The sequence below is a fragment of the Mobula hypostoma genome, chromosome X1, assembly GCF_963921235.1.
Source record: "Mobula hypostoma chromosome X1, sMobHyp1.1, whole genome shotgun sequence".
Lineage (NCBI taxonomy): Eukaryota > Metazoa > Chordata > Chondrichthyes > Myliobatiformes > Myliobatidae > Mobula > Mobula hypostoma.
In genome coordinates this window covers 26,743,148-26,760,783 of record NC_086128.1, presented here as the reverse complement: position 1 = coordinate 26,760,783, position 17,636 = coordinate 26,743,148, and the positions used below count along the sequence as shown (strand labels likewise).

The 17,636-nt window shown below is 50.4% G+C and overlaps 2 protein-coding genes across 2 annotated transcripts in view; both read right to left on the bottom strand.

Annotated features, from left to right (window-relative positions):
* Nucleotides 1–16,084, bottom strand: LOC134340501 (inactive dipeptidyl peptidase 10-like). The gene is made up of 7 exons (XM_063037810.1): nucleotides 15,981–16,084; nucleotides 15,568–15,622; nucleotides 13,302–13,401; nucleotides 10,954–11,012; nucleotides 9,349–9,421; nucleotides 8,739–8,812; nucleotides 1–123 (listed from the first exon to the last, which is right to left on the bottom strand). The coding sequence occupies exons 1-7, from the start codon at nucleotides 16,082–16,084 to the stop codon at nucleotides 1–3; spliced, it is 588 nt and encodes a 195-aa protein (XP_062893880.1).
* Nucleotides 16,084–17,636, bottom strand: part of LOC134340500 (inactive dipeptidyl peptidase 10-like) — a 35,278-nt gene continuing 33,725 nt past the window's right edge. The window contains exon 20 of the mRNA XM_063037809.1: nucleotides 16,084–16,145. Coding sequence (XP_062893879.1) covers nucleotides 16,084–16,145 — 62 coding nt within the window. The remainder of the gene's footprint in view (nucleotides 16,146–17,636) is intronic.

Sequence of the window (17,636 nt, the reverse complement as noted above, 5' to 3'; positions counted from 1 at the left end):
CTACACCTCCTTGGCTCTCTTCCCACTGCTGGTTAAGCAGTCTTGGAAGAATCTGACGATGGTTTTCTGGAGGTGACGACTGTTTCCCTCTGTCCGGAAGAAGTGGTCTGTATCTGGGTAGACCTGGTGGGGAGAAAGATGCAAGAACCAGTTTGTGCTTATTGCCAATCTTATCCTGCCCGCTGAATGAAACAACCCCCACTGTCACGCTCGTGCCCCACAGCCCTGCAAGACTCCTCCCACCAGCCCCTGATTTAACCCATCAGGGGGCTGTCAGATACATGCAGCTGTACAGCATATTAGAAAGGACCAATTTAAAAGTAAGGATTTAATGCTGAGGCCTTATACCACACTTGGAGTATTGAGAGCAGTTTTCGGCCCCTAGTGTACAGGCATTAGAGAGGGTCCAGGGGATGTTTTACAAGAATGATAACAGGAATGAAAGGGTTAATGTTTGAGTCTTTGATGGCTCTGGACATGTACTCACTGGAGTTTAGAAGAATGCTAAGGAATTAGTGTGGGGGACAGGGTTTCAGATTTGTGGATCATTGGAAGTTATGACCTGTAGAAAAGTGACAGATTACCCCTGAATTTGAGGGGAACCAATATCCCTGTGGGCAGATTTGTAAGAGCTGTTGGTAGGGGGATGGGAACCAGAGTGATAGGTCAGAGGATGGAGCTGTTGGTGTACAGGTAGATGCAGCATGTAGAGAGACTGTCAGGAAGGATAGAAAGTTGGTAGTCCAAAACTTCAGTCAGTGGGGATCAGTTGAAGTGTGTCTATTTTAATAGAAGTAGTATCAGGACCAAGGATGATGAACTTAGTACATGGAACTATGATGCTGTGGCCAGTGTGGAGACTTGGCTGTCACAGGGCAGGAATGGCTGCTGGATGCTCCGGGGATTAAAGGGATTGAGAGGGAGATAAGAGGTGGGGGGAGTGGAATTGCTAATCAGGGATAGTATCACAGCTGCAAAAAGGGAGGATGTTGTAGAGGGATCATCTAATGAGTCAGTGTAGGTGCAAGTCAGAAATGGGAAGGGAGCAATCACTCTATTGGGAGTATTCTATAGACCCACCCTCCTGCCCCAATAGTAACAAGAGACGCTGAGGAATAGATCGGGCGGCAGATTTTGGAAAGGTGCAAAGCAAAAAAAAACAGGATTGTTGTCAAGGGTGATTTCAACTTCCCTAATATTTATCGACAACTCCTTATTGCCAAAGGTTTAGACGAGGTGGAATTTGTTAGGTATATCCAGAAAGGATTCCTGACACAATACACAGACAGGCCACCTAGAGGAGGGGCCATATTGGACCTGGTGTTAGGCAGTGAAGCAGGTCAGGTATCAGATCTCTCAGTGGATGAGCTTTTCAGAGACAGTTCCATGACCTTTTACCATAACCTTGGAGAGAGATAGGAGCAGACAGTGGGAATTATGATGCTATTAGGCAGGAACTGAGAAGCATAAATTGGGAATGGGTGTACTCAGGGAAATACACAACGGAAATGTGGAGGTTGTTTAGGGGGCACTTGCTGGAGGTTCTGGGTGGGTTTGTCCCATTGAGGCAGGGAAAGAATGGTAGGGCGAAGGAACCATGGTTGACAAGAGATGTGGAACATCTGGTCAAGAGGAAGAAAGAAGCTTACTTAACGTTTAGGAACCCAAGGTCATGCAGCCCTCTAGAGAGTTACAAAGTATCCAGGAAGGAGCTGGACTTGGGAGAGCTAGAAGGGGACATGAGAAGGCCTTGGTGAATGGGATGAAGGAAAACTCCAAAGTGTTCTACACGTATGTGAAGAACAGGAGGATGGCCAGAGTGAGGGTAGGACCAATCGGGGTAGTGGAGGAAACATGCCTGGGGTCGGAGGAGACAGGGGAAGTCCTCATTACTTTGCTTCAGTATTCACCATTGAGTGGGACTTTGATGTTTGATGTGAGGACAGCATAAAACAAGTTGATATGCTAGTAACATGTCAAAATTAAGGAAGAGGATGTGCTGGAACTTTTGAAAAACATTACGATAGATAAGTTCCCAGGGCCAGATGGGATATACCCAAGGTTCCTACAGGAAGCAAGGGAAGAGATTTGGTGGAGGTGTACAAAATGATAAGAGGCATAGATCTTGTGGATAGCCAGAGACCTTGTCCCAGGGTGGAAATGGCCAATATGAGGGAGCATCATTTTAAGGTGATTGGAGGAAGGTATCGGGGGGTGTGGCCGAGGTAGTTTTTAACCCATAGTGCCAGGAGTGGTAGTAGAAGCAGATACATTAGGGACATTTAAAAAGCTCTTAGATCAGGACATGGATAATAGAAAATTAGAGAGCTATGCAGGAGAGAAGGATTAGATTGATTTTAGAGTAGATTATAAGACTGGCACAACATCGTGAGCCAAAGGTCCTGTAGTGTGCTGTAATGCTGTATGTTCTACGGATCTCATTGAAACCTATTTAATATTGAAAGGCCTAGATAAAGTGTATGTGGAGAGGATATTTCCTATAGTGGGGGAGTCTTGCACCAAAGGGCACAGCCTCAGAATACAAGGACATTTATTTAGAACAGAGATGAGGGAGGAATTTCTGCAGCCAGAGAGTGGTGAATCTGTGGAATTTATTGCCACAGATAGCTGAGGAGGCCAAGTCACAGGGTATATTTAAAGCGGAGGATGATAGGTTCTTGATTAGTAAGGGCACAAAGGTTATGTGGAGAGGGCAGGAGAATGGGGTTGAGAGGGATAATAAATCAGCCATAATGGAATGGCAGAGCAGACATGATGGCCCAATTCTTCTCTTCTCTCTTGTGGTCTTATAAAACTGGTCAAGCTGCAGTTTGGAGTATCGTGTGCAGTTTTGCTCAGCCCAATACAGGAAGAGTGTGGAGACATTGGAGAGAGTACAGAAGAGGTTCACCAGGATGCACCTGGATTAGAGGGCGTGAGTTAAAAGGAGAAGTTAGACAAACTTGTGTTGTTTTCTCTGGAGCAGTGGAGGCTGAGGGGAGATCTGAGAGAGGTTAGTAAGTTTATAAAAGGCGTAGTTAGAGTAAACAACCATAATTTTTTTTCCCCCAGGGTCAAAATGTTTAATACCAAAGGGCATGCATTTAAGCTGAGAGGGTGAGTTTAAAAGCGAGGTGAGAGGGAAGGTTTTTAAAGCAGAGAGTGGTGGGTACCTGGAATGGATTACCAGGGGTAGTGGTGAAATCAGGCGGTTTATTGGAGTTTCAGGTTTTTAGATAGATGAGATGAGGCAAATGTAGGGATACTTATTTAGGGATAGAGCATAGGATAGTCACTTCTGTCCCTTCAGGATATGCCACCAGCAACCCACCGATTTAAGCTTAGGACAATTTACAATGACCAATTAGCCAAATAACCATTACGTTTTGGATTGTGGGAGGAAACCGGAGCACCCAAGGGAAATCCACGTGGTCACAGGGAGGATGTACAAACTCCTTACAGAGGACGCCGGAAATGAGCTCTGAACTCCGAGGCCCAGAGCTGTGATAGCATCATGGATGGAGAACACAGCAGGAGGACATTTAGTATAAATTGGCATCGTTTGGCGCGGCATCGTGGACAAAATGATATGTCCAATGGTGTACTATATTTATTTTAGGGGCTACAGAATAAGTTTAGCATGTATTAATATAGGGCCCGTATCCGTGCTGTATTGCTGTGTGACTCTACGATTGCAGGCAGATTTGTTCCATTGATAACTGGGAGCTTTGTATTCCCAGGGTATCAGCCCTCACAATGCTAATTTGTCTGGGTTCTCCAACCTCAGAAGGTGGTGGACCATCAATCTGAATGACTTTGTCCAGCAAAAGGTATTTGAAAAATCTGAAATGTTTTCTCAACCACATTATACCACTGTTGTTAGTAGAATTCCCTTTTCCTTGCACTGTTATAGTAATTTTATGTCTTTGCCCTGCAACATTTCACGACATATGATAATAAATCTGGATCTGTACCTCAGTGATAATGCATTGAATCACCTGCTATTCTGAAGGGTAGCAAAACCTAATGTACTTGTGAGCTTGGGGTCTCTGCCGAGAGAATATCGCCTTGTTAAGGTGAATACAGACCTTCTTATCTGCCAGCTTCCCCAGTGAGCTGGTCACAGACATGACACCCCTTCCTTCTGACTTCCCCAGGGACCCGGATCCAGAATACCATCGCTCTCACGGGTCAGAGACCTGTCCACCCTGGTCCATGGACTGCCCTCCCTTCCCCTACTTCCATCACCATCCAATCCCCCTTCTCCTCTTCACCTGTGAGACTTTTGGGTTCAATTATTGTATCTGGTATTCCCAGTGCAGCCTCCTCTACATCAGTGACAGCCAACGCAGACTGGAGGAGCCATTGTGTTGAGCACCTTTGCTCCGTCCACCATAAAAGGCAGCATTTTGTGTGTTTTCCCCCTCTCCACTCCCTGCTCCAAGCTTCACCTTGCAGACACCTCATCTGGGGAAGGGTGCAGTTTAGCCTCCCTGTCCTCTCTGGAATCTCCAGAGTGGGACACACTGCAGGTCAATATGGGGAGTTTTCTCACCACAGACGTTGTCTGACCTCCGAAGTGTGGCCACACCTACAGTGTTTTGTTTCTCTCCTGTGCGTCTCAGGCGCATGGCATTATTTGCTTCTCTGTCCCTTGCCCTCTGCCCTTTCCCATCTTTCTACAACCCTTTCAGACAGATCTGCTGTGATTAACCTGCCTTTCATAAGCAACCCCTCGTCTCCTGCTCATTCTAGTGACACAAGATTTGGCAAAGCTTCCTAACCTCTTTGCCCCCCACCTGTCCAAATGCCTCTCAGCTGTTGTAATTGTCCTTGCTTCTACCACTTCCTCTGCCAGTTTATTGGTACAGATCCCAGCCCCCGTGGTCTCATCTCCACTTGGAACGTTAATTCTCAGGATCAGGTCTCACAGGGAGGTGAGGGGTGAGCCATCTCCTCGAGCACATAGCGTAGTGCTTCGCACAACGCTTCATAGCGCCAGCAATCGAGGATCAATTCCTGCCACTGTCTGTAAGGAGTTCGTACGTTGTCGCCTTCACCACATGGGTTTCCTCCAGGTGCTCCAGTTTGCTCCAGCAGCCCAGAGACATACCGGTTGGTAGGCTAATTGGTCGTTGTAAATTGTCCCGCGGTTAGATGAGGGTTAAATTGGTGTGTTGCTGGGCGGCACAGCTCGAAGGGCCAGAAGGGCCCTGCTCGGCGCTGTATCTCAATAAATCAATCAATGAACAAGCAGACAAGCAGTGAGACTGGTGTGATGAGTCTCCAGTAATGGAATCCCATGTGCTGGTGGAATCTCCACTCCCCCTTTACCTGAGGCAGAAGGAGTGAGAAATGTGTCTGATTGATTGATTACAACCTCACCCTCCAACCTCCGTCCCCTCAGGAAGGCGGGAATGCGCCGTCTCCCCGAATCCCTATAGTCTGTGTGGAGCTGTTGTGAAATGGTGCTGTCAAGGGAGAGAGTTTCTGAAATTTAAGATGAACTTCAGCTTCATTTGTCACATGTTTATCAAGACATTGAAAACCAGTCCGAGCATGTGCTGGGGGCAGCCTGTTAGTGTCGCCATGCTTCCAGCACCAACAGAGCATGACCCTAACCTATACGTAGCTACTTGGAGTGTGGGAGGACACCAGAGCACGCAGAGAAACCCACGCAGTCACGGGAGAACACACAAACTCCTTACAAACGGTGGCAGGAATTGAAGCCTGATCACTGGTGCTATAAAACATTACACTAACCGCTACACTATTCTGCTGCCCTTAGTCCACTCGTGACCCAGCCCCTCCACACGACGTGATCATGTCTGATCTCCCCCCATTTCCACTTGTGTCCCAGTCCCACCTGATTTTCAAAACATTTAAATCTCCTCTTTAGAACTTCTCTAACTCCAGTGATTCAGCCTCCATCACCCTCAGGAGGACAGAGAATTCAAGAGATTATGCTCCCTCTGATAGACGTCATCCCCACACACCCCAGTGTTAAATAACCTCAATCTTGTAACATCCCCACATCTCCCCTGTCACTACCCCACAGGGTCCAAGATTGTTGTATAAGGTCCTCCCTTCTTCTTCTACGCTCCACAGGATACAGATCCAAACTGTCCACCCCCTCCCGATGGGGCAACCTTTTGGTCCCAGGAACTACCCTGGAGTAGGTCGTCACAACAATAATCTTGCACTCAATGTTAGTAACACTAAGGAATGGGAAATCGAGGGAACACGCACCAGTCCTCAGTGAGGATTCAGCAGTGGAAAGGACAAGCAGTTTCAAGTTCCTGAGTGTCACCATCTCTGCGGATCTATCCTGGGTCCAATGTAATTACAAAGAAGGCACACCAGCAGCTATACAGTGCCTAGAAGAAGTATTCACCACCCTTGGAGGTTTTCATGTTTTATTGTTTTACAACATTGAATCACAGTGGATTTAATTTGGCTTTTTTTTTGACACTGATCAACAGAGAAAGACACTTTTGTGTCAAAGTGAAAATAGATCTCTACAAAGTGATCGAAATTAATTACAAATATAAAACGTGAAATAATTGATTGCGTAAATATTCACCCCCTTCAAGCGAGTATCTAGTAGATGCACCTTTGGGAGCAATTACAGCCTTGAGTCTGTGTGGATAGGTCTCTATCAGCTTTGCACATCTGGACACTAATTTTTCCCCATCCTTCTTTACAAAACTGCTCAAGGTCTGTCAGATTGCATGGGGATTGTGAGTGAACAGACCTTTTCAAGTTCAGTAACAAATTCTCAATTGGATTGTGGTCTGGACTCTGATTTGGCCACTCCAGGACATTAGCTTTGTTGTTTTTAAGCCATTCCTGTGTAGTTTTGTCTTTATGCTTGGGGTCATTGTCTTGCTGGAAAACAAATCTTCTCCCAAGTCGCATTTCTCTTTCAGACTTCAAGTTTTCCTCCAGGATTTCCCTGTATTTTGTTGCACCCATTTTACCCTCTACCTTCACAAGCCTTCCAGAGCCTGCTGCAGTGAAGCATCCCCACAGCATGATGCAGCCACCCTCATGCTTCATGGTAGAGATGCTGTGTTTTTGATGTGCAGTGTTTGACTGAGGGCCAAAAAGCTCAATTTTGGTTTCATCAGACCATAGAACCTTCTTCCAGCTGACTTCAGAGTCTCCCACATGCCTTCTGGCAAACTCTAGCTGAGATTTAATGGGAGTTTTTTCAACAGTGGCTTTCTCTTTGCCACTCTCCCATAAAGCACCCGGGCAACAGTTGCTGTGTGCGCAGTCTCTCCCATCTCAGCCTCTGAAGTTTGTAACTCTCCAGAGTTGTCATAGGTTTCTTGGTGACCACCCTCACTAGTCCCCTTCTTGCATGGTCACTCAGTTTTTGAGGACAGCCTGCTCTCGGCAAGTTTACAGCTGTACCATATTCTTTCCATTTCTTGATGATTGACTTAACTGTACTCCAAGGGATATTCAGTGACTTGGACATTTTCTTGTATCCATCTCCTGACTTGTGCTTTTCATGGAGTTGCTTGGAGTGTTCTTTTGTCTTCATGATGTAGTTTTTGCCAGGATACTGACTCACCAGCAGTTGGACCTTCCAGATACAGCTGTATTTTTTACTATACTCAATTGAAACACCTTGACTGCACACAGATCTCCGAAACCAGATCTTCATTTAAGTAATTATGTGACTTCTAAAACCAATTAGCTGCACTAGTGATGATTTGGTGTGTCATATTAAAGGGGGGGGGTGAACACTTATGCAATCAATTATTTTGCGTTTTATATTTGTAATTATTTTAGATCAGTTTGCAGAGATTTATTTACACTTTGACATGAAAGAGTCTTTCTCTGTTGATCAGTGTCAAAAAAGCCAAATTATATCCACTGTGATTCCATGTTGTAAAACAATAAAACATGAAAACTTCCACGGGGGTGGGGTGAATACTTTTTATAGGCATTGTATTTCATTAGGAGTTTGAGGAGATTTGGTATGTCACCAAAGACTCTTGCAAATTTCCACAGATGTACCATGGAGAGCAGTCTAACTGGTTGTGATACAACCCACACTCAACGATTCAGGAACAGCTTCTTCCCCTCCGCCATCAGATTCCCGAACGGACATTGAACCCGTGAACACTACCTCACTATCTTGCTGTCTTTTTCCACGATATACAGTATACTATATATATTGTGTGTGTGTGTGTATTCTTATTATAATTGTTATATATTGCTCTGTACTGCTGTTGCAAAACAGCAAATTTCCCGTCATTGGTCAGTGATAATAAACCTGATTTTGATTCTGAATCTCCCTCAGACTGTCTCTAATACCAGTGTATTTCTTCATAAACAAGGGGACCAGAACTGTGCACACTGCTTCAAGTGTGTTCTCACCCACACCCTCTGCAATTGTCACAATGCTTCCCCACCAGTGAACTCTTAACACCTTCCCCCCACCCCACAATAAGGGGGGCATTATCTCTGCCCCAGCCCCCACTGAGGCTGCCTGACCTGCATGCAACCTCGTTGTCGTTACTCCACACCCCTTTCCTCTGGGACACCACGTAGCTACTGATGGTTGACAGAAATGTAGGAAGATGGACAAGGAGGGGCAAGCCATGCCTGGCCCGAGGACCAGCCGAGGGAGTGAGGATCAGGTGATTCCCGATGGCCCCAGGGGTCGTGAGCGATGATGGTTTAACTATGCCGTGCAAAAAGGCTCTCCCCACACACCCTACCTGCAGTGTGTAGTTGGCCTTGGTGTCCACCAGTTGCTTAACTAACTCAGCTGTGTGCTGGAAGTGTACAGTGGCTGTCAGAAAGAGAGAGAGAGAGAGGTTGTACTGTCAACAGTGCTGTACTGAGAGAGGGGTAGTGACCGACAGAAGGATGCACTGAGGGAGGGGCTATACTGATAGACAGGTGTACTGAGGGGGGAGTGTACTGAAGGTGGAGTACTGAGGGAGTGGTGTAGTGAAGGGGAGGTGTGTACTGAGGGAAGGGTGTATTGACAGGTTTGTACTGAAAGAGAGGGGTTTACTGAGAGTGCTATTCTATCAAACATACATCCCGGCCATGAGTGAACACAGACTATCTATTTATACAGAGAGCCCTTGCATGAATATAGACAGCACCACCCCTTCCACAACACTGCCCTCCCTCCTCCTCACCACTCCTCCCAATGTGCGATGCTCCCTCCTCATTGCCCCTCCCACAACACTGCCCTCCCTCCTCACTGCCCCTCACAGAACATTGCCTTTTCTCTGCACCCTTCCCAGAATAGAGCCCTCTTTCACCACTCTGAGTGCCACACTGGGCTGTTGGCTTTGTTGTCCCGATATAACTTACCGTCTGCAGTGCCGTGAGCGAGGAGCAGTCTTTTACCCCTCAGCCTCTCCACCTCCCCCAGGACTGATGCTTTCTGCAAATGAACAGCACATCTGGCACATTGCATTAAAGTGTTCCTACTGCATTGGCTCCCTCACCTTCACACCCTCCCACAGCACGATCGCCCCCTCCTCACCCTGCTCCAGGATCGCTCCCTCCTCCCTCCCATCTCACTGATCCTCATCACTGCCCCTCCCTCAGCGTGACACTCCCTCCTCACCGCCCCTCCGTCAGCGTGACACTCCCTCCTCACCACCCCTCCCACAGCGTGACGCTCCCTCCTCACCGCCCCTCCCACAGCGTGACACTCCCTCCTCACCGCCCCTCCCTCAGCGTGACACTCCCTCCTCACCACCCCTCCCACAGCGTGACGCTCCCTCCTCACCGCCCCCCCACAGCGTGACACTCCCTCCTCACCACCCCTCCCTCAGCGTGACGCTCCCTCCTCACCGCCCGTCCCACAGTGTGACGCTCCCTCCTCACCGCCCGTCCCACAGCGTGACACTCCCTCCTCACCACCCCTCTCTCAGCAGAGCACTCCCTCCTCACCGCCCGTCCCATAGTGAGACACTCCCTCCTCACCGCCCCTCCCACAGCGTGACGCTCCCTCCTCACCGCCCCCCCTCAGCGTGACAATCCCTCCTCACCGCCCCTCCCACAGTGTGACGCTCCCTCCTCACCGCCCCTCCCACAGCACGACACTCCCTCCTCACTGCCCCTCCCACAGCGTGACACTCCCTCCTCACCACCCCTCCCTCAGCGTGACGCTCCCTCCTCACCGCCCCTCCCACAGCAGAGCACTCCCTCCTCACCGCCCCTCCCACAGTGTGACACTCCCTCCTCACCGCCCGTCCCACAGTGTGACGCTCCCTCCTCACCGCCCGTCCCACAGCGTGACACTCCCTCCTCACCACCCCTCTCTCAGCAGAGCACTCCCTCCTCACCGCCCGTCCCATAGTGAGACACTCCCTCCTCACCGCCCCTCCCACAGCGTGACGCTCCCTCCTCACCGCCCCTCCCTCAGCGTGACGCTCCCTCCTCACCGCCCCTCCCACAGCGTGATACTCCCTCCTCACCGCCCCTCCCTCAGTGTGACACTCCCTCCTCACTGCCCCTCCCACAGCGTGACACTCCCTCCTCACCACCCCTCCCTCAGCGTGACGCTCCCTCCTCACCGCCCCTCCCACAGCAGAGCACTCCCTCCTCACCGCCCCTCCCACAGCGTGATGCTCCCACCTCACCGCCCCTCCCACAGTGTGACACTCCCTCCTCACCACCCCTCTCTCAGCAGAGCACTCCCTCCTCACCGCCCGTCCCATAGTGAGACACTCCCTCCTCACCGCCCCTCCCACAGCGTGACGCTCCCTCCTCACCGCCCCCCCTCAGCGTGACAATCCCTCCTCACCGCCCCTCCTCACCGCCCCTCCCACAGCGTGATGCTCCCTCCTCACCGCCCCTCCCACAGCACGACACTCCCTCCTCACTGCCCCTCCCACAGTGTCACACTCCCTCCTCACCGCCCCTCCCTCACTATCCCACACTGAAGCAACTACAGTACACACTCACCACATAACTCTCGTCCTGTCGCGCTGACAAACCCAGGTACCTCTCGGAGAATGTGGCAGCTGTGACAGGGAGGAGACAGAGGACTCAGACACACCAAACTCTTCTGGGACTGCACCCCCACTAATCCCACGAGCGTATGTCCAGGTAACCCCTCCCACTGAACGCAGGCTGTCGTCCCAGGAAGAGGCCATTAAACCCACCCAGTAACCGACATATGGACAGGTGGAGGGGTGGGGAACATGATAGGATAAATTTTGGCACAGACAGGGCCTGTTCCTGTGATGTACTGTTCCACAATCACTCAGTGTCGGCTCCCAGTGGGGTGCCTGGGGCAGAGTCACAGTCCAGAGTTGGTGACAGCACGAGTGTCGGTCCCATGAGGAATGTTGGGGTGGGTTATCGACAGAGCAGAGGGCAGTTTGGCTGTGGAATATGTTAACGTGTGTGGACATGGGGGAAGTGCCAGCTCACCGATGGGGAACAGGGCAACTTGGGGTATTCAGAGACATGGTGTGCAGGGAGTTAATAGGCTACAGAGACAACTTCCTGTTACAGGTATGTACACACACATACAGCATCTCTCTATCACACACACACACACACACACACACACACACACACACCCCATCTCTCTATCACACACACCAAATCAGAATCAGGTTTAATATCACTGACATATGTCATGAAATTTGATGTTTTGCAGCAGCGGTACAGTGCAATACATAATAAACTATAAATTACAATAAGAAAGAAAGAAATAAAATTAAGTAAATAGTGCAAAAAGAAAGGAATAAAATAGTGGGGTGGTGTTCATGGGTTCACCATCCATTCAGAAACCTGATAGCGGAGGGGAGGAAGCTGTTCCTGACTGTCTTCAGGCTGCTGTACCTCCTCCCTGATGGTAGCAATGAGAAGAGGGCATGTCCTGGGTGATGGGGGTCCTTAATGATGGATGCCGCCGTTTTGGGGATCACTTTTTGAAGGTGTCCTCGATACTGGGGAGGCTAGTGCCTATGTTGGAGCTGGCTGAGTTTACAACTTTCTGCAGCTTTTCCCGATCCTGTGCAGTGATCTCTCCATACCAGACAGTGATGCAACCAGTTAGAATGCTCTCCATGGCACGACTGTAGAGATTTGTGAGAGTTTTTGGTAACATTACCAAGTCTCCTTAAACTCCCAATGAAATTTCACCACTGTTGTGCCTTCTTTGTAATTGCATCAATATGTTGGGTCCAGGATAGATCCTCAGAGATGTTACACCCAGGAGTTTGGAACTGCTCATCCTTTCCACTGCTGATCTCTTGGTGAGGACTACTGTGTGTTCCCTCGACTTCCCCTTCCTGAAGTCCACAAGGAATTCCTTGATCTGACTGATGTTGAGTGCAAGTTTGTTGTTGTGAGACCACTCAACCAGCTGATCGATCTCACTCCTGTACACCCCCTCGTCACCATCTGAAACTCTGCCAGCAATAGCTGTGTCATCGGCAAATTTATCGATGGTATTTGAGCTGTGCCTAGCCACAGAGTCGTGACTGTAGACAGAGTAGAGCAGTGGGCTAAGCACGCATCATTGATGTGTACTAGTGTTGATTGTCAGTGAGAAAGAGATGTTATTTCCAATCTGCACTGACTGTGGTCTCCTGATGAGGAAGACAAGGATCCAGTTGCAGAGAGAGGTACAGAGGCCCAGGTTTTGGAGCTTGTTGATTAGTACTGAGGGTATAATTGTGTTGAACACTGAGCTGTAATCAATAAACAGCAGCTGATATAAGTAAGTTCCTCTGACTCTCTCTCTCACACACACACACTCCCTCTCACACAACTGTACACATATTTCCTCTTTTTCATGTGCACACTCAGCCCTGAAACCTATTGAATGGTGAAAGGCCTCGATAGAGTGGATGTGGAGAGGATGTTTCCTATGGTGGGGGAAACTAAAAGCAGACCACACAGGAGTCAAAATAGAGGGGCATCAGAACGGGGATGAGGAGGAATTTCTTTAGCCAGAGAGTGGTGAATCTGTGGAATTCGTTGCCACAGGCAGCTGTGGAGGCCAAGTTATTATGTATATTTAAAGCAGAGGTTGATATATTATTGATCATTTAGAAGGCAGGATATTGGTGCTGAGAGGAAAATAGATGAAATGGCAGAGCAGACTCGATGGGCCAAATGGCCTTATTCTGCTCCTATATCTTATGGGCTTATAGGCTCACACACTTGAACACTTCCTATCTCTCACATGCACACACTTAACATACATAATCCCTCTCTCACACACACACAACCCTGCACTCTCATTCTCTCCCCCTCTCACACACACAGGTCCAGTACTGTGTCAGTCAGCTTACCCTGCAGTCTGAAGTCCGTGATGGGAGATACAGCGGCTCCACACTGAATCAACCCGTCCATCAGGCCTAGGACCTTCAGTGCCAGGAAACCCCCAAACCCCTGCAATATCAACAGGGCAGGGGTCAGAGAGAAGGAGCATGAGCTCAGAGCTGGAGCAAGTTCAGGGGTCAGTGCAGGGACAAGTCAAGGCAAAGGTCATGGTGAGTGCAAGGGTCAGGGTGGGGTCAAGGTCTGAACGACAATGATCAGGGCAGAGTCATGTGAGGTCACTGAGGGTCAATGCAGGTTCCATCTGGGGTCTCTGTCAATCAGAGTAACAGCGAGTAGGGGTGTGAAAATCAGAGGTGCAAAGGGTCTTGGGAGTTCTTGTGCAGGATTCCTGAAAGGTTACCTTGAGGGTTGAGTTGGTGATACAGAAGGCAAATACAACGTTAGCATAAATTTTGAGAGGACTAGAATATGAAAGCAAGGATGCAATGCTGAGGCTATGTAAGCCATTGGTCAGACCGCACTGGGACATTGTGAGCAGTTTTGGGTCCTTTAACTGAGAAAGCATATGCTGGCATTGGAGAGGGTCCAGAGGAGGCCCGTGAGAATGATTCCGAAAATGTATGAGGATCATTTGATGGCTCTGGGCCTGCACTCACTGGAGTTTAGAAGAATGAGGGAGATCTCATTGAAACCTTTTGAATATTGAAAGACCAAGACAAAATGGGTGTGGAGAGGATATTTCCTATAGTGGGAAGTCTAGGAGCAGTGAGCACTGTCTCAGAATAGAGGACGTCCATTTAGAACAGTGGTGAGGAGGAATTTCTTTAGCCCGAGGGTGGTGAATCTGTGGAGGTCAAGTCATTGGGTATATTTAAAGCAAAGATTGATAGGTTCTTGATTAGTCAGGGCAACAAAGGTTACGGGGAGAAGGCAGGAGAAGATGGTTGAGAGGGATAATAAATCAGCCACGATGGCCTAATTCTGCTCCAATGTCTTATGGGTAAGTGGGTCAGTGCAGTATAAGGACAGGGTCAGACAGAGTTAATACAGGGTCAGGTGGGATTAGTGTGGAGTCAGGGGGTTAATGGTTTGATGTGGGGTCAGATGGGGCTGATGATGGGACAGGTACTGGAATTGGTTTACTACTGTCACACTTACTGAGATACAGTGGAAAAACTTGCCTTCCATACTGTTCACACAGATCAGATTACACAGTGCATTGAGGTAGAACAAGGTAAAACAACAACAAAATGCAGAATAAAGTATAAAAGCTTCTAAAAGAGTGCAGTGCAGGTAGACAATAAAGTGCAGCATCATAACAAGGTAGATTGTGGGGCCAAGAGTCCATCTTAACGTACAAGAGGCCTGTTCAAGAGTCTGATCACAGTGGGGTAGAATCTGTCCTTGAGCATGGTGGTGTGAGCTTTCAGGCTTTTGTATCTTCTGCCCGACGGGAGAGGGGGGAAGAGAGAATGTCTGGTGTGGGTGGGGCTTTGATTATTCTGGCTGCTTCACTGAGACAGTGAGAAGTGTAGACAGAGTCCATGGAGGGGAGTCTGGTTTCTGTGATGTGCTGAGCTGTGTCACAAGTCTGAAGTTCCTTGTGGTCACTGGCAGAGCAAACTGTGATGCTTCTTGATAGGATGCTTTCTGTGCTGTACCGATAAAGATTAGTGAGGGTCAATGGGGCCATGCCAAATTTCCTTAACCTCCTGAGGAAATAGAGATGGTGGTGAGCTTTCTCACCTGGACCAGGACAGGCTGTTGGTGATGTTTACTCCTATGAACTTGAAGCTCTCAGCCTCAACACTTGTTGATGTAGACAAGAGCATATGGACTTGTCCCTTTCCTGAAATCAGTTCTTTTGTTTTGTTGACATTGAGAGAAATGTTATCGTCATGACACTATGTCAGTAAGCTCTCTGTCTCCTTACTGTACTCTGACTCCACGTTAAGTGATTTGAGATACAACCCGTTACGGTCTTACCAACTGCAAATTTGTGGATGTAGTTGGAGCAGGACCTGGTCACACAGACGTGAGGGTACAGGGGGTTTCGGAGGGGGCTGAGGACACAGCCCTGTGGAGTACCAGGGTTGAGAGTAATCGTGGCTGATTGTGACTGTTGGTCAGTTGAGGATCCATTCGCAGAGGGATGCATGAATGAACTCCCAGAGACTTGTGTCAGGTTGGCTTAGTGTGCAATGTAGGGTCATACAGGGTCAGGTGGAGGGAAAATGGTGGGGTTGATATGGGGTGAGATTGGGTTGCACCCACCTTCCCATAGACACCGACTCTCGTCCGGTCCACAAGCTCCATCTTCAGGAGGGTCCTGGAAACAGGTGGAGTCAGTCAGAGTGGACACCCAGGGGGTGATCCCTGCTCACAGAGTCTGACCGTTCCTGGTCAGTTCCCTCCCACATCCCACCATTCAGTCCCTCCATCTCCCTTCTCCATCCCCCCATCCCCTTCTCCCACCCCTCTCCCCCTCTCCTCCTCCTCCCTTCCTCCCTCCCTCCTACTCTCTCCCTCCCCTCCTTCCTCTCACCCTCTCCTAAATCATTTCCCCTCCACTCTTGCTCCCTTTCCCCACTCCCTACCCTTCCTTCCTTATCCTCTCCTTCCACTCCCCCTCCCTTACTTCCCTTTCCCTCCCCACTCCACTTCACCACTCCCTCCCCTCCACGTACTCCAGAGTGCTCAGCTGCTCCATGCCATCCAGCGACCCCGGTCTCCAGCCTCTGTGCCACTGGCCACCCACTCTGACCACAAGAACCCCGTGCTGGGACGCCATCACCGACCCCCAGTCCAGCTGGATCCGCTCCTGGAGACACCGTCCGCTCGGATCCTGGTCCCTGTGAGAAGACAGGGGTGTCACTATAGGGTGGCCCACCAAACCCCACCCCGCCAATGTCCAGACAAGGCTGTTTGACTGTGGGTGCATTCGCAGCCCATCTGGAACGTTTCTCTGCAGAGTCCAGTGGTGGGGACGGTTGGGGTGTGGGAGGGGAACTGACCACTGGGTGTGAAGGTGTGTACAACCGACGAGTCCCCTATTGGTGACCCACTCTCAGACCCCAAAGAGATGTTGGACAATTCAACCAGAAGAGGAATCACTCACAGAGCAACCAGTCACATCCTCATCATACATACACAGGAACGGATCAATTATCGGAGGGGTTTAGATGCATTGGCGGGTGGGGACAGTGGTGGAAAAGTCTATTTCACACTCACATGATTAACAGGAGGGGTCGAAGCTGTTCTTGGGGTCCTTGAGGCAGATACAATATCAGAGGGAGTTCTGTGTGCAAGACAGAGGGTGAGGGAGAGGGACAGGGAGGGAGAAGGGAAAGGAGAGGGGCGAGTGGAAGGGAGAAAGAGAGAGAGAGAGGTGAAGAGGGAGTCAGACAGAGAGTGAAAAAGGGAGGGAGAGTGTCAAAGACACATATCAGCGTTCCCTCCTCACCTAGTGTGACGCTCACTGCCCCTCCCACAGTGTGACACTCCCTCCTCACCGCCCCTCCCACAGTGTGACGCTCCCACATCACCGCCCCTCCTACGGCGTGACGCTCCCTCCTCACTGCCCCTCCCCCGGCATGACGGTCCCTCCTCACTGCCCCTCCCACGGCGAGACGCTCCCTCCTCACCGCCCCTCCCACGGCGTGACGCTCCCTCCTCACCACCCCTCCCTCAGTGTGACGCTCCCTCCTCACCGCCCCTCCCACGGCGTGACGCTCCCTCTTCACCGCCCCTCCCACAGCGTGACACTCCCTCCTCACCGCCCCTCCTACGGCGTGACGCTCCCTCCTCACTGCCCCTCCCCCGGCATGACGGTCCCTCCTCACTGCCCCTCCCACGGCGAGACGCTCCCTCCTCACCGCCCCTCCCACGGCGTGACGCTCCCTCCTCACCACCCCTCCCTCAGTGTGACGCTCCCTCCTCACCGCCCCTCCCACGGCGTGACGCTCCCTCTTCACCGCCCCTCCCACGGCGTGACGCTCCCTCCTCACCGCCCCTCCCTCGGCGTGACGCTCCCACCTCACCACCCCTCCCACAGTGAGACGCTCCCTCCTCACCGCCTGTCCAACAGTGAGACGCTCCCTCCTCACCGCCCCTCCCTCAGTGTGACGCTCCCTCCTCACCGCCCCTCCCTCAGTGCGACGCTCCCTCCTCACCGCCCCTCCAACAGCATGACACTCCCTCCTCATCGCCCCTCCCACAGCGTGACGCTCCCTCCTCACCGCCCCTCCCTCGGAGTGACGCTCCCTGCTCACCGCCCCTCCCACGGCGTGACGCTCCCTCCTCACCTCCCCTCCCACAGTGAGACACTCCCTCCTCACTGCCCC